Source organism: Geotrypetes seraphini, chromosome 4 (assembly GCF_902459505.1).
Source record: "Geotrypetes seraphini chromosome 4, aGeoSer1.1, whole genome shotgun sequence".
Taxonomy (NCBI): Eukaryota; Metazoa; Chordata; class Amphibia; order Gymnophiona; family Dermophiidae; genus Geotrypetes; species Geotrypetes seraphini.
Genome location: NC_047087.1, coordinates 87615189 through 87637441, shown reverse-complemented (window position 1 = coordinate 87637441; position 22253 = coordinate 87615189). Strand labels below are relative to the sequence as shown.

Here is a 22253-nt window from a genome sequence, read left to right as displayed (position 1 = left end):
CCAGTATCCTATTTCCAACAGTGCCCAACCCAGTTCACAAGTACTTGGCAAGATTCCAAAGAGTAAAACAGATTTTATGCTGCTTAGCCTAGGAATATGCAATGGATTTTCCCAAGTCTATCTTAATACTGGCTTATGGACAATTATCTAAACCTTTTTAAACCCTGCTAAACTAACTGTTTTACCACATTCTTTGGCACCAAATTCCAGAGTTTAATTATACATTGAGTGAAGAAATTTTCTCTGGTTAGTTTTAAATCTACTATTTAGTAGCTTCATTGCATGCTCTCCTAGTCCTAGTATTTTTGGAAAGAGTAAAACACGTGTTTCACATCTACCTATTCCACTCATACCTGTCCAACTCCAGGGCTAGCCAATTTCCCACCACATTCATAATAAGTAAATATTTGCATATACTGTGTTTCCAATGTTTACAAACTTCTTTGCATATTTAATGTGAATATGTTGGATAAAGATTAACTGGACATAGTTTGGAAGATCTGCTCTAGAGGAGTAAGTGTTAAAATTACAAATGTGGGCAAAAACCTCCCCAATTTAAACTAAATATATAATTTAAGTCCTATCAAGCTGCACTGTAAGGCTCAATGGTTACTGCTGCATATAATTTTCAGAGCCAGAGCACCTACACAGGATACAGTTAAGAGCCGACAAGTCATTTCACTTACTGCTGTTACACTCTGGGTTGTAATAGCAAAAGAAACAGACAGATTAGATAAAGGGAAAAAGCTTAATTAGTACTACATAAGATGCAGTAAAGTAGGGCCACACAAACCTCTGCTTCACATAAGTATGCTTTATTTCAAAGTTGTACTGAAGTGTTTCACAAAACAAAATCTCATTACAAATAGTACACCTTTAATATGAAAACAGTTCAAATGCATAAAAATCCAGAAAATTCATTAGTACAAATTCTTCTGCTGTAGTTAACAAAATCACCAAATTGCTGTGTCAATTCATTTTCAATGCACATAAAATATGAAGTTTATATTAAAAAAGCATCCCCCTAAATTAAATCCTAGGGAGTTTCTCATATACAACTACCACTCAGTCCTTCCTTACAGCAAAATAAAGACCACAAACAAACAAAAACAGTAAAATGCCCTCAATTTTCTATGTGCTTACAGAAGCCCAAACAGATTGCTTTAGCAATGTTATTGTTCTACCTTCCTTCCTCAAAGCTGAAGGCTTTCCCTTTTGTCTTTACCAGTGGAAAGCTAGTATAGACACCCATCCAAGTACGTGCTACAAGCTGCTATAGAAGAAAAAAAAAAAATCTAAATTGTTGGATAGAACGGCCAAAAAAATGAAATTTCAATTTCAAATTCACTGTGCCAATTCTAAACAGCCCTTGTTATTTACATTTAACCACGAATTACATAAAAGTGAACCTATGCAGTTAAAAGATAAAACCAGGCTAATCAGCCTTCAAACATATTGCTACTATTGAAAAGGCAGATAGGATTGAAAATTGTCACTGCATCTGTTAGCTAGTATTCTTTCAGACTGGTTTAAAGCTATTAACGTTTGATTGATGTGAAATTAAGTGGAGCAGGCCTTAATTCTTCTTACTCTACATTTTTAAAAATACAACACACACATATATTTATGCAACACTAATGACTCATGCATGCAGCTACTAACTCCAGTCTGGCTTAAGAAAACATCTTGGCTGTGTTATTACAAAGCCTCATGTTAGTTTCATTTCCAAGCAAATCCCTCACAACCTACCCCCCCCCCCACTGCAAAAAGGTATACATCCTCACTGATTACATTTAATTTTAGGGTTCACATGCCAAATTTTTTATATTTACTAAATCAATTTGTTTTTTTAAGTGGCATATAAAATTATTGTTCTTTTTGTAAAATCTTAACTCACCCAAAGCTGATTAGGCCAGCTATCCTACATGACAGATGCTATCTTAGATAGAAGACTGCCTTTACATAAACAGTACTAAGCCAATGAGTTAGCTCAGAAAAACACAAACATTTTTACATTAATCATGAAAGATTTTGCCTTGGAAGTCTAAAATTTAGTACAGAACCACGTTTTGACACTGTATAATTTCAAATATACATCTTAATTTTTTTACATTAGTGGAATAACTGTTAAATACAAAGAACAGGGCATGAAGATCAAATGGTAAGCTCTGTATCATACTCCCAAGTGGACATAATGAGCACCAGCTACAGCAACACACAGCAGAAGTGTTTTCTCCCAAAAAATAAATATTGAAAATACACTTAGCACTGAAGAGAGCAAGAGAAAAATAAAATGCTTTGGTGATGGGGTGGAGGGGCACTGTCTAAAAATCGACCATGCTTTAAATACTTCCTTCTTTCAACTGTAATAACTCCATAACTCCACCAACAATAAACAGGGGATTACAAAGGCAATTGCTGCTGAGATGTCAGACATCTGCAAAACTTTACAACTGTATTTTAATGAATGTGGAATCATAATTGAACATTTGATAAAAATAAATATTGAACTACTTCACACACCATGATGAAGTCCTTAATAGGTTTTATGATGCTCTAAGTGCAGTAGAGGTTGCTTGATGACAAATGTACAAGCAAGAATAAAAAAAAAATCCTAATGTACTTTACAGATCATCATAATATTTTACATGAATAACTTAGGCACCAGAAATTTCAAAATCTACAAATCGGTAAAGTCTATTACAAAAAAAGGCACCAAGAAGTTTGATCAATGAGGTTCTCATGAAAACAGAAGATAAGGCGGTATGTTAAACCAGATAGTCACAATTTGCTTAGAAATACTAATAAGCTCTACTTACTTACTTTCAGATCAAAAATTCATAAGACAATATTTGGGAAGACTAAACTATAAATCTTCCTTTTGCTACATCTATTGTAAAAGGTAATTGAAATGCTGAAGAATCTCCGCTATTTCAAAACTGTTAGCATTCTGACAAGGTCAAATCACCCCAAGAATTTAAGTTATCTTAGAAAGAGGGCTGAAGTGAAAAAGTTCTGAGCAATTCAAATGGACTGAATACAAATGGAGATAAGCTGTAGTACCATAGTTGGAATAAATATTTATCCATTCATTACATTGGTTTTTTTTAATTCAAACTTTAAATAATTCTACCATAGGAAGCATTACAAGCACTCTTGGATAACTTAATGGTTACTTCATACCATCCTCTAGCACCATAACAGTTTAGCGCTTTAAATTGTATTATTTTTAAAAAAAAATTAATTATATGACAGACTATTATACATGTAAGCTGATAATTATTGATTGCGGTACAATATAAGCCACCTAATGCAATAGTGAATAGTGGTATATCGAATACACTGAACGGAACACATAAAAATGGTAGGAATCAATTTCTCTCTTCTAAAAGGCTTTGTGAGTGATATGCACAATGTCACTAGGGAGCTATACCAAATTGGTCATGCCAGTATATTTTCAAACAGTTCATTTTACTAGTGACATTGCAAAAACTCAACATTTTCCTGCCCTCCTATCTTACAAATCCAGCATTACAAACTGATTCTAGTATCAATATAGTAACACGGGAAGGGATAGCTGAAAAAGCTTAAGTGTAGGCATGGTTCTTTAACAATATATGGTGTGGTGAACAGTAACTAGCTAGGACTGCATGGCAAAAGGACTACTGAAAACTAGGCAGATGTTCCTCTTCCTATTTGTTATCATTTAAATTGTTTTTGGGATGCCTGGTTCTTAAGCTGCTATCTACCTAAAGTAAGATCAAACATGTCTATGAACTACATCAAAAGATCCATATTTGGGGGATTATATTAGACTAATACAGGGCTAAATATTTTGGGACCTTACACTTGCTAAGCAGCTCAGACTAGTTTCAAATTTCTATTAGCTCCCTCTAATTTGCTTACACAGAGCACTGAAGGTTAAACAATGTAAAACTGATTTGTGATTAAGCAGGTAAAAAGTCTGTTTACAGTTATTCAGGTACAATGTTACAGACTTAATATAGTGTTTGAAGACAGGTTGTTTGAAGTAAGGTAGTTTGACAGTTCAACAGAACATAAAGACAACCAGAATTTAACATCTGATCTGATCTACACAATTGAGCCATCCTTGCTCTGAGCTGGAATCATCACTGGGATAGCTCCCATTCGACTTAGATTAGGAGCAGCTACCTTTGCTGGTGCCTGACTGGGTGGTGTTTCCAATTCTTCATTTGGTACTTTGTTGTACAGTGGCTTAGTATATCCTTCCATATTGGAGGGGGACATTGAACCCAGAGAGGAGCGATTGCTGCCAATATAACTGTGAGCTGTTGAAGTACGGCTCTTTGGGGGAGCCACATCTTCCCTACAATGAAATTCAAAAACCAGAATCAAATTAAGAGTATTACTCATGTCAAAACGACATTTCAATTGGAAAAAAAAAAAAAAAAAAAGCTGTATAATTTAATGAAATAGTATGTATATTTTGGAAGAGATGTGGCATAATTTGTACACAGATGATACTAACACAAATAACATATACCACTTAATATAGGAGATGCATCCAGCATATATCTCACTGATATTCAGGAAAAGGCCTCAGAATCGGAGCCTACGCGTAGTCCTATCATGGACTGAACAGTCAACGTAGTGATACAGCTCCCTGCTCCAGTCATAGGCCAAAGACCCGAATCCTATATGCCAGTTAACTTAATTTTTTGTTTTTCAAACTTTTTTTAAGATTTTTATCCAGTGCAACTTCAATATTTAAAATCTTATTTCTAACTTATTCAAAATGCATAGCTCCTTTGGTTAGAAAAGCAGTTGACAGCTGATTACTTATCTTTAAACATTTTCCGTTGTTATTTGAACGTTCATTTAGCTTCTATGCAGGCAGATGTTCTCACATGTGGGTAATGTCATACACGGAACCCCGGTACAGACAGCTGCTAAAGTGTTCGTGCACTTTAAGAACTTTAGAAAGTTTGCAACTGACCGCACCACGTATGCACGAGTGCCTTCCCGCCTGACGTAGGCACGCGGCCCCCTCAGTTCAGATAGCCAGCTAAGAAGCTAACCAGAGGAGGGGTGTGGGTTGTGAGAATATCTGCCTGCTGTCCCTGAATAACACCTGTAAGTAACTGCTTTATCCCAGGACAAGCATGCAGCATATTCACACATGTGGGTGACTTCCAAACTAACCAAAAATGGGATGGTGTGAGAGTTGGCCTTTAAGAAAATTAATTTTGTAATACTGCTTGGCCAAAATGCCCATCCTGTCTGGAATAGGATTCTAGACAGTAATGAGAGGTGAAAGTATGAACCGAGGACCAAGTGGCAGTTTTGCAGATTTCATCAATAGGAGTAGAGTGGAGAAAAGCTACTGAAGCTGATATAACTTGAACCTTGTGGGCTGTGACACGACCCTCCAGTTGCAGCCCAGCCTGATAATAACAAAACGAGATGCAAGCAGCCAACCAGTTGGAAATTGTTCATTTGGAAACTGGGTGGCCCAACTTGTTTGGATCAAAGGAGACAATAAGTTGTGGAGAAGATCTATGTGATTAATAGTAGGCCGATGCTTGTTTGCAATCCAGAGTATGAAGAGCTGTTTCTCTGGGATGAGGCTTAGGAAAAAATACTGGAAGAACAACTGATTGACTGAGATGAAACTCAGTGACAACTTTCAGTAAGAATTTTGGATGAGTGCAGAGTATCACCTTATCATGATGAAATACTGTAAATGGTGGTTCCGCTACTAAGGCTTGAAGTTCACTGACTCTGCGAGCAGACATTAGAGAAATGAGAAAAACTACTTTCCAAGTGAGGTATTTATTAATAATAATAATAATAATAATAATAATAATAATAACTGAGCCGTTCTTCAAATCTGAAAAACTGCCATCTTTCCTGCTCAGCCCTTCTTCGGCTCCAGCCACCGCAAGGGAAGGAGTTGGCCGGCGTGGGAGACCAACTCCGCCCCCAACAACCCTTGCTGAGCCGTTTCTTCAAATCTGAAAAACTACCATCTTTCCTGCTCAGCCCTTCTTCGGCTCCAGCCACTGCAAGGGAAGGAGTTGGCCGTCGTGGGAGACCAACTCCGCCCCCAACAGCCCTTGCTGAGCCATTCTTCAAATCTGAAAAACTGCCATCTTTCCTGCTCAGCCCTTCTTCGGCTCCAGCCACCATAAGGGAAAGAATTGGCCGACGTAGGAGACCAACTCCGCCCCCTACAGCCCCTGCTGAACAGTCCGCTGCCTCCACTCTGCCTGCCTGGCTTAAGTCTCCCATGTTCAAATTCCATCGTGATCTGTACAGTTTACTTGATTGCATTATAAAGGCTCTTACCCAATTAGCCATCGCTAAGCCCCTCCGCTGGAATTTGTCCAGTTACTAGTCTCTGCCCATTGCTAAGGCCCTTTTCTGACAAAAAAAAACAAAACCCACCATGAAGCCACCCCTTTGGGTCCTTATACTCCCGCTCTGCTCATCTCTCAACACCTCCCTCTGCCTGAACCCTCCCTCTCCCAACCTGCTCGATTCCTCAAATAGTCACAATTCTGGCCCTGGCACCAGAATCCCCACCCTGACGCGCCCCAGGAATCACCCCACCAGAAAACCCCCCCGCAAAGTCAATCCCACCTCTCTAAAGCCTGTCCCCCATGCTAACCTCCCCTGCCATGCCTCTAACTCTCTCACCCCTGTCCCGACCCTTTACTGCAACGCCAGATCCGCATGCAATAAAATTCAAATTCTGAAGGACCTCCTTGAGGACCTTGATCCTGGATTCCTGTGCATCACAGAATCATGGATCTCAAAAGACGACCTCTTCACACAAAACGAACTCTGCACCCATGGCTACCAAGGCCTCTTTTCACCCAGAATCAACCGCAAAGGAGGTGGCCTGGCACTCCTCTACAAATCCTTCTTTGATGTCCAGCTCCTCGAGAGAGGCACCCACACTTCATTAGAATATGTGCTAGCCTCAATCAATGATGAGCTCCGTCCTCACCCACTGGGCATCCTGCTACTATACCGTCCACCTATCCCTTGGTCCAATTCCTCTAACCTTGTCTTCGAGACCATAACTAATGCCTTTCTCAAATTCCAAAGATTACTAATCATCGGAGACGTTAATCTCCACCTTGACGACTCCACCAGCAAGGACACGATAGAATTCAATGACTTCCTCATCTCCCTAGGTTTCTCCCCCCCCACATCCGCTCCTACCCATGAAAAAGGGCACACCCTAGACCTCATCCAGTTCCTCGACCTCACCGCTTATAAAACGTCTGCCGAAGACACCCGTTGGGAACACATCCCGTGGTCAGACCATCTCCTAGGGGCCTTCTGCCTCCCCATCTTCATGTCTCATCTCGGATCCCCACCCCGATCCCCCAATTCTATTACCTTCCGGAAAAAAATTTTGAGCGATCTGTTCTGGACCAAATTCCTCAACCTCCTCCCCTCCATTCCCAAGCTTGCAGACTCTGAAAACAATTGGTACAACTGGATCGCCCTTTCCAAGTCCACCTACCACTCCCTCGCCCCCCAAACCACTAAATCCATCACCTATCCCCATAAAGCCCCTTGGTACCTTCCACTCCATAGAGACCTGAAACAAAAATGTCGAGCCTTAGAGCGAAAATGGAAAAAATCCAAATCCTCATCTGACAGACAGGCCTGGAGAGTCAATATCAAACTCTACAACTCAATATTAAAAAAAGCAAGGAAGAACTTCTATGGAGACAAGATCTCCAAATCCAAAAACCAGAATGGCACATTGTTCAACATTTGGCGCTCCCTAACCACTAAAAATGACTCCACCCTTCTTCCCTCATCTCCTTCAGCCGAGGTCCTAGCAAAATTCTTCAATGATAAGATCTCTACCTTAAGGCGCTCCTTCCCGCCCGCAATCTCCTACAATTCTCTGGTGCACCCCGAACCCAACCCCACCCTAGCTGCTCTCAACCCCATCCCTGCCGACAGATCCTGGACTGTCTTCGAGCTCATATCTGATTCTCAGACCCTTAAACTCTGCCTCAAGTTAAAATCATGCAACTGCATCCTGGACCCATTTCCCTCCTAACTATTTGAGAAAATCCCTGCACAGGCCATCACATCTCTTACCAAACTCATAAATTCTGCCCTATTATCAGGCCTATTCTCCACTGAAATGGGACACATCGCATTGACCCCTTTACTGAAAAAAGCTGACCTAGACCCCTCCATACCATCCAACTACCGTTCAATAGCAAATATCCCTCTCCTCACCAAACTGCTCGAGTCTATCATATCTACCCAGCTCTCTTCCTACTTAGAAAGATTCTCCATCCTCTTACCTTACCAATATGGCTTCAGACCCAACTTCTGCACTGAATCCTTATTGGCCTCTCTAATCTCTAAGGTTCAGCAACTGCATTCTCGTAACAAGTTTGCTGTCCTTCTACAATTCGAATTCTCCGCAGCTTTTGACGTTGTCCACCACGACATTCTAATTTTCCAACTCTCCGAGATAGGCATTAGCTTCATAGTTCTTGATTGGTTCTCCAAATTCTTGCGCTCCCGCTCTTACATGGTTAACATGAGCGGCACCTCATCCTCCCCTTGGACCCCGACTTGTGGTGTCCCACAAGGCTCACCCCTCTCCCCAATCCTCTTTAACATTTACATGTCCTCCCTGAAACTACTCCAACTATCCCCCCTTGAAACTCTTTACACTTACGCTGATGACATCCTCGTCCTCCTTGAGACCGACTTGAACCTCACTAACCTCTCCACGAACATATCCTCATGCATAAAGAACCTCCAATCCTGGGCATTCACAATGCATATGAAACTAAACGAGTCTAAAACAAAACTCCTTTGGCTCGGCCCAAAATTAGACCATCTACCTTCCTCCATCCCATTGTCCTCCAGCCCCCCATTACAGCTCGAGTTCTCAAGCAAAGTTCTGGGTGTCACCTTAGACTCTTCTCTATCCTTCAACGAACATCTCCAATCCCTGGTGAAGAAATGCTTCTTCAGCCTTCACATGCTAAGGAAAGTCAGACCCTATTTTCACCAAAAACACTTTGCAGTCCTAGTACAATCCTTCATCCTCTCCAGATTGGATTATTGCAATTCTATCTACCTCAGCCTAACCAAGAAAAGCCTCCACAGACTTCAGCGGATTCAGAACGCCGCAGCTAAGCTTGTTTTCGCAAAAAGCAAATTTGATCACGTCTCACCACTCCTGTCTAAGCTCCATTGGCTCCCAGTAATCCCCAGGATCCACTTCAAATGTGCGTGTCTGGCCTACAAGATCCTACATGGCATCCTTCCTGCCGTTATCCCTCTATCCTGGAACTCCCCAACCCCTACTTCCTCCAGATCCTCCCAAATTTTTAAACTATCCTTCCCTTCCATAAAAGGTATTTCCCATGCAGGCAAACTTGGGTCATCCCTCCCCTTTAGAATCACTGAGATCTGGAATAACCTCACCTCCCCACTCCGAACCTCAAGCTCCCTCCAACTCTTCCGCAAACACCTAAAAACCTGGCTATTCTCAAAACTGTAACACTTCCCCCCTCTTAGGCCTCTCACCTTCCCCCTTTACACCTAACTCTTTAATCTCTCCACTGTAGTTCCTCTCTCATCCTTCTTCCTGTAAACCGTGCCGAGCTCCGCATTCGTGGAGATGGTGCGGTATATAAACCCAAGGTTTAGTTTAGTTTTAGTTTAACTTTATTTTTGTATACCGCCATACCCAAGGAGTTCTAGACGGTTCACATTTGTTTATCAAAAAAATTACAAGTGGTTCACAACAATTGAACAAAGTTAGAAGCAACAAAGTAGTTGAGGTTAGAGAGAGAAGGGAGTGTGTAGGTCGGGGGGGGGGGGGAGAGGATTGAGGTGGGTAGGCTGGGTAGAGAGGTGGAAGGGGAAAGGAGAAGGTTGTGGTTCATTGGAGAAGGGTGTTGGGTGTCTTGTCCATGGAATAGGTGAGTTTTGAGAGATTTTCTAAACCCGAGGTAGGTGGGGGCCTCAAGGACAATTTGGGCTAGCCATGGGTTCAGTTTGGCAGCCTGGACGGCAAAAGTTTTGTCAAGGAATCTTTTGGAGTGACATAGTTTTAGGGAGGGGAAGGCGAACAGCTGAATTCTGCAGGAGTGCTTGTTTATGCGATTCAGGTAGAAGTGAGGGTTTAAGTAGCTTGGGGATAGGCCAAATACTGTTTTATAACAGAAGCAGGCAAATTTGAATAGGACTCTGGATTCAAAGGGTAGCCAATGAAGTTTGTGGTAAAAAGGGGTGACATGTTCCCATTTTTTCAGGCCGAATATGAGGCGGACCGCAGTGTTCTGGATCATTTTAAGGTGAGGTATTTAAGATGAGCTGAAAACATTGGTTCAAATGGAGGCTTCATCAGTTTAGCAAGTACAACATTAAGATCCCAAACTACTGGAGGTGGTTTGAGGTAGTTTCACATTGGAGGCCTTCCATAAATTTGGAAACCACAGGGTGAGCAGTGAGAGGTTTTCCATCAAATGGTTGATGAAAAGCAGCAATTGCACTGAGATGGACTCTAATGGAAGTGGACGAGGCCAGAATGAAATGAATGTAGAAAGTAATCAAGAACCGAAGATAAGGAGCTGGATTTTGTCTGCAGTTAAAGATTCATGTATTATCCATTCAAAGTTTGAACAAATGGAAAATATAGCTAGATCAAGAAATCTCCGATTTGTTAATTTTCCTAAGACCCATTTGATGTCAGCTGAAATTTTGCTTAGAAAATACTTTAAAGAGGTATTAGGTTTAACATCTGATCAAGGGACAGACCTATTAGTATCTACAGCTTGATTTAACAGATTTCTTGGAAGATTCCCAAGATACTATATCAACTAGGCCTACTCTCTTGATCACTTGTTTAAGTGAATTGGATAAAAATTTGATAATGAGATTGTATTTTAGAAATAGAACTATGAAATTTTGTGGTGATCTTGTTTCTATATTTCCTGATGTTGCTAGGGCAACACAATATCGAAGAAAAGAATTCCTTAAGTTAAAATCTCAGGTATTCGCTTTGAATGCTGTATTTTTCTTAAAGTTTCCTTGCAAGTGTATTATTAAATTGCAACAAAAAGAATTTATAATTTGGGATCCTATGCATTTGCAACAATTTCTAAGTAAACAGGAACAGAGCAAGGATAAGGAAGTTGAGAATAATTGCTGATCTTTATTAGGAGTTAAAGTAATCACAGCACATAAGAAGGCGTAGCTCAGTTTATTCTGAGTTTAATATTTTCTTTGTAATATTATGTATTATGTTTAAGTAACTCCTTCATATTGTTGGGCTAGATAGATCATATAGTGAGGAAAAGGTTTGTTTAATTGATTGTTTATGGTTTTGGCATCTTTATTCTTTACTGTTTGGATTGAACTGTAATATGAAAAATAAAAAAAAAAAACAAAATGAAAAAACTGTGAAAAGAGGATAGAAACATAGAAATAGACGGCAGATAAGGGCCACGGCCCATCCAGTCTGCCCACCCTAATGACCCTCCCCTACCTTTACCTTGTGAATAGATCCCGCGTGTCGATCCCATTTGGCCTTAAAATCAGGCACGCACTATTCCAGCGATCAACTACCCTTTCAGTAAAAAAGAACTTCCTGGTGTCACCTCGCAGTTTCCCGCCTCTGATTTTCCATGGATGCCCTCTTGTTGCCGTGGGACCCTTGAAAAAGAAGATATCTTCCTCTGTCTTGACGCGGCAGAGGAAGATATCTTCTTTTTCAAGGGTCCCACGGCAACAAGAGGGCATCCGTGGAAAATCAGAGGCAGGAAACTGCGAGGTGACACCAGGAAGTTCTTTTTTACTGAAAGGGTAGTTGATCGCTGGAATAGTCTTCCACTTCAGGTGATTGAGGCCAGCTGCGTGCCTGATTTTAAGGATCTGCCACTAACGCCTGAAGCTCACTGATTCTCCTTGCTGAAGTAAGGGAGATTAGAAAAACAACTTTCCAGGTAAGAAACTTGAGATGAGTTGTAGCCACTGGTTCAAATGGAGGATTCATGAGCCTGGAAAGAACTACATTAAGATCCCAGACTATAGGAGGAGGCTTAAGAGGTGGTTTCACATTGAAAAGCCCCTTCATGAATCTGGAGACCACAGGATGAGCAGTGAGAGGTTTTCCTTGAACTGGTTGATAAAAAGCTGTAATAGCACTGAGATGGACTCTACTAGATGTATATTTGAGTCCAAAATCAGATAAATGAAGAAGATAGTCAAGCACCAGATCAACTGACAAGGAGGCTGGATCATGATGAAGAAGACACTAGGATGAAAAACGTGTCCACTTTTGTTGGTAGCATTGTTGAGTAGCCGGTTTTCTGGAAGCATCTATAATATCTCAGATTGGCTGAGAGAGATGAAGATCAGATAAATTCAGCCTGAGAGAAACCAAGCTGTCAGGTGCAAGGATGGAAGGTTGGGATGTAGAAGCGGTCCTTGATTCTGTGTGAGAAGAGTAGGAAAAATTGGTAGAAGTATTGGCTCCCTGGTACTGAGTTAAGTAGATGGGAGAACCAATGCTGTCTGGACCACCGTGGAGCAATGAGAATCATGGTGGCCAACTCCTGCTGGAGTTTGAAAAGAGTTTTTAAAATGAGAGGAGTGGGAGGAAATGCGTACAGAAACATCTGTGTCCAATCCAGGAGAAACGCATTGGCTTCCAGATGGTGAGGTGCATAAAGTCTGGAGCAGAACTGGGGCAACTTATGGTTGTGGGGAGTTGCAAACAAGTCCACTTGAGGACTGCCCCATTATAAACATAGAAAATGACACAGAAAAGGGCCACGGCCCATCAAGTCTGCCCACTCTAATGACCCACCCCCCTAACTTCTTCCCTTAAGAGATCCCACATGCCTATCCCATTTTTTTCTTAAAATCTGGCACGCTGCTGGCCTCAATTACCTGCAGTGGAAGTTCATTCCAATGATCAACCATCCTTTCGGTGAAGAAATACTTCCTGGTGTCGCCATGAAATTTCCCGTCCCTGATTTTCAGCGGATGCCCTCTTGTGGCCGTGGGTCCTTTAAGAAAAAAGATTTCTTCCACCTTGATATGGCCCGTCTCAATCATGTCTCCCCTTTCTCTACGTTCCTCGAGTGAGTATAGCTGCAATTTACTCAGCCTTTCCTCATACGGGAGATCCTTGAGTCCTGAGACCATCCTGGTGGCCATTCACTGAACCGATTCAGCTCTCAGCACATCTTTTTGGTAATGTGGCCTCCAGAATTGTACACAATATTCCAGATGAGGTCTCACCATGGATCTGTACAACGGCATTATGACTTCGGGCTTCCGGCTGACGAAACTTCTACGAATACAACCCATCATTTGTCTAGCCTTGGATGAAGCTTTCTCCACTTGTTTGGCAGTTTTCATGTCTTCACTAATGATCACTCATAAGTCACGTTCTGCTACAGTCCTAGCTAAGGTCTGACCATTTAGGGTGTAAGTTCTGCACGGATTTCTGCTGCCAAGGTGCATGACCTTACACTTTTTGGCATTGAAACTTAGTTGCCAAGTCGAGGACCAATATTCCAGTAAGAGTAGGTCCCGCGTCATACTGTCGGGCAATGTGCTTTTGCCTACTATGTTGCATAGTTTGGCGTCATCGGCGAATAATGTTATTTAAACATAGAAACAGACGGCAGATAAGGGCCACGGCCCATCTAGTCTGCCCACCCTAATGACCCTCCCCTACCTTTGCCTAGTGAATAGATCCCACGTGTCGATCCCATTTGGCCTTAAAATCAGGCACGCTGCTGGCCTCAATCACCTGCAGTGGAAGACTATTCCAACGATCAACCACCCTTTCAGTGAAAAAGAATTTCCTGGTGTTACCTCGTAGTTTCCCGCCTCTGATTTTCCATTGATGCCCTCTTGTTGCCGTGGGTCCCTTGAAAAAGAAGATATCTTCTTCCGCTTCGATGCGGCCCGTGAGATACTTGAACGTCTCGATCATGTCCCCCCTCTCTCTGCGCTCCTCGAGTGAGTATAGCTGTATAACTATTCTTCGTACGGGAGATCTTTGAGTCCCGAGACCATCCGGGTGGCCATTCTCTGAACCGACTCCAGTCTCAGCACATCTTTGCGATAATGTGGCCTCCAGAATTTCACCTTGAAGCCCCTGAGTCAGGTTTCTAACGAATATATTAAATAGGATCGGGCCCAAGACCGAGCCCTGTGGCACTCCACTGATCACCTCCGACGTTTCGGAGAGGGTACCGTTAACCACCACCCTGTGAAGTCGACCGCTTAGCCAGTCTTTGACCCATGCAGTTAATGTTTCTCCTAATCCCATCAAATTCATCTTGCTCAATAACCTGCGGTGTGGGACACTATCAAAAGCTTTACTGAAGTCCAAGTACACGACATCCAGGGACTCTCCCATATCCAGGTTTCTTGTTACCCAGTCAAAGAAGCTGATTAGATTAGATTGGCAGGACCTTCCCTTTGTAAATCCATGGTGATGGGGATCATGTAGATTCTCCTCATTCAGGATCGTATCTAATTTATGTTTAATTAGTGTTTCCATAAGTTTACTCACTATTGATGTGAGACTCACCGGTCTGTAATTCGCAGCCTCCGTCCTGCATCCCATTTTGTGGAGTGGAATGACGTTAGCTGTTTTCCAGTCCAACGGGACTCTTCCTGTATTTAGGGAAAGATTTTAGAGCGTGGATAACGGTTCCACCAAGACATCACTCAACTCTCTAAGCACCCTAGGGTGTAGATTGTCTGGTTCCATGGCTTTGTTCACTTTGAGTCTTGTGCAAAGATGGGCTGAAGAGCTGCAGAGCTGAGTGTCCGTTCATGAGGCTGAAGAATTCTTCTGAGGTTGTCTGCCAAGGAATCTTTCTCTCCCTGAATGTAAACTGCTTTCAAAAAGATGTTGTGAGAAGCTGCCCAAAACCTGATCTTCTCAACAAAGTAGGCGACAGCCTGTACCTCCTTGCTTGTTTATGTAGTACATTGCTACTTGATTGTCTGTACGAAGCAGACTGTCGAGAAGCTGTTGGAAAGCTTTGAGAGCATAATAAATAGCTCCGAGTTCCAGAAGATGTGGAATTTGCCCATTTTCAAAAATAAAAACATCCACGTGAAAAACATACAAAAGCAAGTTTTGTAGACGCACCCATCTTATCTGATTGTGGTAGAAGGAATCCCCATCAGTTTCAGGGATTTATGGTGGCTCAGCTGATGGGGATTTCCTCTGCCAGGATCAGCTGAGCCACCGAGTCCTACACCCACTCCCCCCTGACATTCCCTAACATCTCCCCCCATCTCACCAACATTCCAGGGGCTCTCTCCCATATCTCTGGTGATTGAGCCAATCAGGGCCTTTGGCCCCTCCCACTGCATCCCAAGATGCATTGGGAGGAAGAAGCCGTCATTTGCACATGCGGCCCTGTAGGTAGGAGGGAGTGGCCTTTCCTCCTGCTGTTTTCTCATCTGAAGGTACGGGGGATCTGGGAGGAGATATCAGGGGATGTCGAGGTGGGGGAGGGATGTCAAGGCAGAGTTGTAGGGCTCCGCGGCTTAGCTGATGGGAAGCCTACGGGTTTGGGGTTTTTTTTCGCTCTTTGGGTGGTGGGAGTTGTGACCACTGGGAGGGGTCATGTTTTAAATCCTCCAGTGGTCTTGTCAGTTTTGGCACCTTTGTGGAACTTAGATGCAACTCAAACAGATCTAACTGCCGGCACCAAGTTCCCCCTAGGAAAGCTTTGATTATGGCTACAGTATGTCCATGTTGAAGCCCGCCCGATTCCCACCCATAATACACCTCCTAAGACACCCCTTTGATCTCTGGATGCACAGCAGCTTAGAAGTGCTGCTGCATGTCCAGAAAATTTGTTCAGATTATTGGCACCTGGACGTCCCTGCTATTAGGACGTCCAAATCCTTACTTAGGCTGGGACATTTTAAAGTTTTGATTATGAGCACCATAGAGTATACTGCAGTGCCAGGGAATGTGCCAGTCTATATTTATCATGCAATTCAGTGCTCTCTATCTCCACCTGCTGGTAGATAGACATAACCCATCCATCTGGATTGGTCTGCTGTTGACAGGGAACGAGGCATGATCCCTCCTTAATCCCCCCAGTGGTTATTCTGCCCCTCTTTCACCCTTGAATACGACATCAGAAAGGGACGTAGGCTCCCTGACAACACTAATTATTATGGGAATTCTGAACATAGCAGCAAGCAGGTCTGAAGGATAGCCTAGTCGCCAGTGCAATATGTATAGCGATGCTGCTTTTTTAGCGTTTTCTGTTGTGTGTGGCATCAAATATACATGTTTCTTTAGCAGCATTATATTTAATTTTATAAAAACCTCAGCATTAACTGAGCCTTTAATACTAACATAGTTATAAACAAGTAAATTTATACATCTGTTTTTCCATCTAGACTACTTATAGAAAGTTATCTGCTACATTTATGTGTTATACAGGCAGTCCCCGGGATAAGAATGGGTTCCATTTTTTTAAACAGTTAAATTTGTATGTAACTTGAATCCTGGTATTCTTCCCACCTTTTCCATCTCCTTGAGGCCCCTCTTTCATCCTTTTCCATCCATCCCACTGTTGCCCTTCCACCACATCTCATTATTCCTCTCTCTTCCCCATGCATCTCTACCTCACTCCTCTCCCACATCAAATAATTCTCTCTCTCCCTATTCTCCTTTTTCTTCATCTCTCCCAATTCTCCATTTCTACTCCCTCCCCTCACCTCAGCATCTTTTTCCCTCCCTCCCTCCTTCCATTCTATGGCTCATGCTCCCCTCCCTCTTTCCCTTCATTCTGTGTCCCATGTTCATGCCCCCTCCCCTTCTTCGTTCCATCATTTGTCTGAGGTTTGTGCTCCCTCCCTCCAGAGTCCCAATGCGCCCTCTCTCACCCTCCCTCCCTCCATTCTGTGCCTCAAGTACATGTCTCCCTCCAGCGGGTGTTTACCTTCTGGCCAGCACCCTCCTCCTTCCTGCTGCAGTTGTTTCTCTGCACAAAGCCGCAGGTGATGGCTCCTATGCCCATCACGCAGCCAAGAGGGAAGGCTTCCAGCCCAGCCGCCGTCCAGAGTGTTTTCCTTCTGGATGGCTCCCTTCTTCTTTCTGCTGCAGTCTTATCTGCACAAAGCCACGGGCAGCAGCTCCTATGCATGTCCCGTGGCTGAGACGGAAGCCTCCCCTCTAACGTCGGAGGAGCGACATCTGAGGGAAGACTTCTGGGAGCTGCGGGATGCGAGTAGGAGCCACTGCCTATGGCTTTGTGCAGAGAAACGACTTCAGCAGGAAGGAGGAGGGAGCCGGCCAAAAGGTAAATACCCTCCGGAGGGAGGCACGTACTTGAAGCACAGAATGGAGAGAGGGAGGCGCGATGGGACACCGAAGGTAGAACAGGACCCCTGTTTGTAAGTACAAGTCTGACGTTAAGTCAGATGTTCGTGAAATGAGGACTGCCTGTATTTTACATAATTTCTTTTCAAAAAGAAAAAAAAAATGCAAGAAAATGGACTTTACCGGATCTCATGTGGTACTTCTTTTTCATACTTTTTCTCCTTTTGTTTTCTACAGCAACAAAAGATGAGAATAACCAGCAAGACCAATCCCAGGAGGGTTCCTATCACAGCTCCAGCAATTGTACCAGCTTTGTTTGAGGCTGAAATTGCAGAATGACAATTTTAAACAAATTAAACATGCTTGTCAAGTAAAACGCACATCTACAGAAGTTCTCCATTGCATTTTCTCAATGCAATGCCAGTCATTCCTTTAAGGGTCTTTAGTGCTTAGGGAGGCGGATTCATTAAAGGGCTATAAGCGCGTTAGCAAACACAAACTGCTAAAGACACCAATCGAATATAATGGGCATCTTTGGTGGTTAGTGCATGCGCTAACACACTTATCTCCCTTTGATGAATCCCTTCTTAATTATCTTAAGCTATGTTGATGTTACTGACATTTTAGGGCTCCTTTCACAAAGGTACGCTAGGGCCTTAATGCGAGCAATAGCGCAGGTTAAATTCTTGAGCGCGCTAACAGCTACCTCCTCCTTTTTAGGAGGCGGTAGATTTTCAAGTTTAATTAGTTCAAGTTTATTAGTATATTTGATGAATCGCTTATTAGAATTACTAAGCGATGAACAAAATTAAAAATAGAGTATAATACAAAGAGACTAACATATTAACAATATTCTTCCATAAAATACAAACATGAGTCGGGAGGGAAAGTGGAAAAGTTACAATTTTCATCTTGGTAGAAAAAAAACAAAGAGGAAAAAAACAAGAGGGAGGGGGGTAGTTAAACTTTAGCACATTTTGAAACTTTTATTAAAAAGTTTAAATATTAAAAGCATCTTTAAAGAGATAAGATTTAAAAAATTTTTTGAACAATGTAAGATCTTTTTCGTTTCTAATATATTGTGGCAAAGAGTTCCACCATTGAGGGCCCATCACAGAGAACATGTCCGATCTTCTTGTTCCTACAATTTTCAAAGAAGGAACAGAAAGGAGATTTTGGCTTGATGAACGAAGTGGGCGTTGAGTATTATGTGGTATTAACAATCTTGATATAAATTGGGGTTCGTTGAAAGCTAGAGTTTTAAATAAGCAACATTATTTTAAAAATGATTCGATGGCCAATTGGAAGCCAATGGGCATCTATCAACAACGGCGAGACATGGTCATATTTCCTAGCATTGTATATAAGTTTGATTGCAGTGTTTTGTATTATCTGTAGTCTCCTTTTTTCTTTTTGGGCTACTGCGCGCTACAGCATGCAGTAATTTTGTGCATGCGCTAAAAACCCTAGCGCACCTTCGTAAAAGGAGCCCTTAGTGTTACTACCTAGCAATTGCTTATTAAAAATGTGTTCAAAAAATACAATTAACAATGTGTCCCAATTTTGCAGTCACCATGAATGCTCCAAGTGTCCACCCCCAGCTCTAACACAGGCCTTCAGTCACTTTGGTCAGTTCTCAACAGCTTTGTCGATCGATAGTGCTTTCTTACCCACGATTGCCATTCTAATTCAGTGCTTTTCAAGAGAAAGGAAAATGGTAAAACCAGAGGGCCTAATTTGATGCTGAGGGATGGGAAACTCAAGAGCAATGTAAGGAAATTCTTCTTTACAGAGAGGGTAGTGGATACCTGGAATGCACTTCCGAGAGAGCTGGTAGAGAGGAAAATGGTGACGGAGTTCAAAAAAGCATGGGAAGAATACAGAGGATCTAGAATCAGAAAATAATAGTAAATATTGAAGCACTAAGGCCAGTTACTGGGTAGACTTGCATGGTCTGTGTCTGTATATGGCCGTTTGGTTGAAAATGAGCTGGGGAGGGCTTCAATGGCTGGGAGGGTGTAGATGGGCTGGAGTGGAGCTCTGACAGAGGCTTCAGTAGTTGGAACCTAAGCACAGTACCGGACAGAGCTTTGGGTTCTTGCCCAGAAATAGCTAAGAAGGAAAAAAAAAATTAATTGTATCAGGTTGGGCAGACTGGATGGACCATTTGGATCTTTATCTGCCGTCAGCTACTATGTTACTATGCTTTAAAAAATTAAAAAATATCTGTAAATCATCATATCAAAAAAGAGATTATGTACTTACCCTGGTAAGCTCTTTTCCAGTAGATAGGTGAGACATTCTAGACATAATAGCCTTACTGGGTCAGACCAATGGTCCATCAAGCCCAGTAGCCTGTTCTCACGGTGGCTAATCCAGGTCACTAGTACCTGACCAAAACCCAAGGAGTAGCAATATTCCCTGCTACCAATACAGGACAAGCAGTGGCTTCCCCCATGTCTTTCTCAGTAAGACTATGGACTTTTTCTCCAGGAAATTGTCCAAACCTTTCTTAAAACTAGCTACGCTAAACGCTCTTATCACAACCTCTGGCAATGCGTTCCAGAGCCTAACTATTCTTTGAGTGAAATTTTTTTTTCCTCCTATTGGTTTTAAAAGTATTTCCCTGTAACTTCATTGAGTGTCCCCTAGTCTTTATAATTTTTCACAGCGTGAAAAATCAATCCACTTGTACCTGTTCTACTCCACTCAGGATTTTGTAGATTTCAATCATATCTCCCCTCAGCCTTCTCTTTCCAAGCTGAAGAGCCCTAACCGTTTTAGTCATCCCCTTTACCATCTTGGTTGCTCTTCTTTGAACCTTTTCTAGCATCACTATATCTTTCTTGAGATAAGGAGACCAGAATTGAATGCAATACTCCAGATGAGGTTGTACCAAAGAGCGATACAGGGGCATTATAACATTCTTAGTCTTGTTAACCATCCCTTTTTTAATAATTCCTAGCATCCTGTTTGCTTTTTTGGCCAGCCGCACATTGGGCAGAAGGTTTCATCATATTGTCTACGATGACACCCAGATCCTTTTCTTGGGCGCTAACCCCCAAGGTGGACCCTAGCATTCGGAAACTGTGATTCAGGTTATTCTTCCCAATATACTTCTCTTTGCATTTGTCCACATTAAATTTCATCTGCCACTTGGACGCCCAGTCTTCCAATTTCATAAGGTCTGTCTGCAATTTTTCACAATCCTGCAAATTTAATCACCTTGCTCATCGTTCCAGTTTCCAGATCATTTATAAATAAGTTAAATAGCACTGGTCCCAGTACAGATCCCCCTGTGGCACTGCACTGTTTATTCTCCTCCACTGAGAAAAATGACCATTTAACACTACCCTACGTTTTCTATCCAATAAACAATTTCTAATCCACAAATGAACTTTGCCACCTATGCCATGACATTTTAATTTTCTCAGGAGCCTCTCATGAGGAACTTTATCAAACGCTTTCTGAAAATCTAGATACACTATATCAACCGGCTCACCTTTATCCACATGTTTATTCACACCTTCAAAGAAGTCAAGCAAATTGGTGAGGCAAGATCTCCCTCGGCTAAACCCATGCTGACTCTTGTCTCATTAAATCATGTTTGTTTACCTGTTCAACAATTTTATTTTTCATAATTGTTTCCACCATTTTGCCTGGCACTGAAGGGAGGCTTACCGGTCTGTACTTTCCCGGATCTACCCTGGAGCTCTTTTTAAAAATCGGCATAACATTGCCCATCCTCCAGATGGGTTATATCCCCATAGCCACGTGCTAAAGAAGGTATCCCCTCTGCCTCTGCTGTACTTCACTGGGTTCTCTAGCTCCACCTGCAGTTAGTACTCAAGCCACATAAGTAGAGGCACCTACAGCAACAGGCTTAAACTATTCTGCTCAAGAACTAACTCAACAGTAATATTTACTGCCAACACAGGCTTCAAAGGAGCTATGAAACTAATCCCATATAAAACTGACACATATATTTAAATTCTTCCCAGCCCCCAAGGACTGACAGGCATCCAAGAATCAGCATGGAGAAGCATAAACAGACTGAAACAGTAGGCAGGCACAGGAAGCAGGAGTATAGAATGTCTCATCTATCTACTAGAAAAGATCTTAGCAGGGTAAGTACATAATCTCTTTTTCCAGTGCAATAGGTAAGACATTCTAGACAGATATAATGTATAAAAGCAGTCTTCAAAAAGCTAGGGCGGGCTTGCTGCGCCAACCCTTAAGACCGAGAGCTGTCTTGCTGCCACATTCACTCTGTAAAACTTGGCAAACGAGTGACGAGAAGACCATTTTGCTGCCTTGCAAATCTCCTCAGGAGAGACAGCTCAAGCTTCAGCCCACGAAGAAGTCACACTCCTGGTAGAATGCACCTTGACAGAAATAGGGGACTGTATTCCAGAAAGAATGTAGGCTTATTAAATGGCCATACGGGTCCACCTGGACATCTGGAAATCATGGCCTTGGATGCGGGAGTACCCTGCTTAACTGAATGAGTCAGTACAAACAAATGGTCAGAGACAAAACTTATTAGTGATCTCCAGATAACGCAGAAAAAAAACAACTCTGCGCATATCCAGTTTCTTCAACAGGCGATCTTGTGTCCTGGAACCAGTAGGCTGAAAAGCAGGTAAACATATTTCCTGATTAACATGGAAAGCCGAAAACACCTTCGGCAGGAAGGAAGTAACCATCCAAAGGGAAACCCCAGTCTCCGAAATACAGAAGAATCGCTCTCTGCTAGACAGACACATGTTGCGCTGAAGTAATGGCAACCAGAAAACCCGTCTTGAGCATCAAGTCCAAGAGGGAAGCATCTCGAAGGAGCTCAAAAGGAGCCTTGGTAAGGCTAGACAGCACCAGGTTAAGGTCC

At 42.4% G+C, this 22253-nt stretch overlaps 1 protein-coding gene across 1 annotated transcript in view; it reads right to left on the bottom strand.

Annotated features, from left to right (window-relative positions):
• Positions 1-794: 794 nt before the first annotated feature.
• The window catches only part of LOC117359348 (coxsackievirus and adenovirus receptor homolog), a 94282-nt gene continuing 72823 nt past the window's right edge, over positions 795-22253 (bottom strand). The window contains exons 6-7 of the mRNA XM_033941956.1: positions 17552-17690; positions 795-4348 (exon numbers count right to left, since the gene is read on the bottom strand). Coding sequence (XP_033797847.1) covers positions 4093-4348; positions 17552-17690 — 395 coding nt within the window. The 3' untranslated portion in view covers positions 795-4092. The remainder of the gene's footprint in view (positions 4349-17551; positions 17691-22253) is intronic.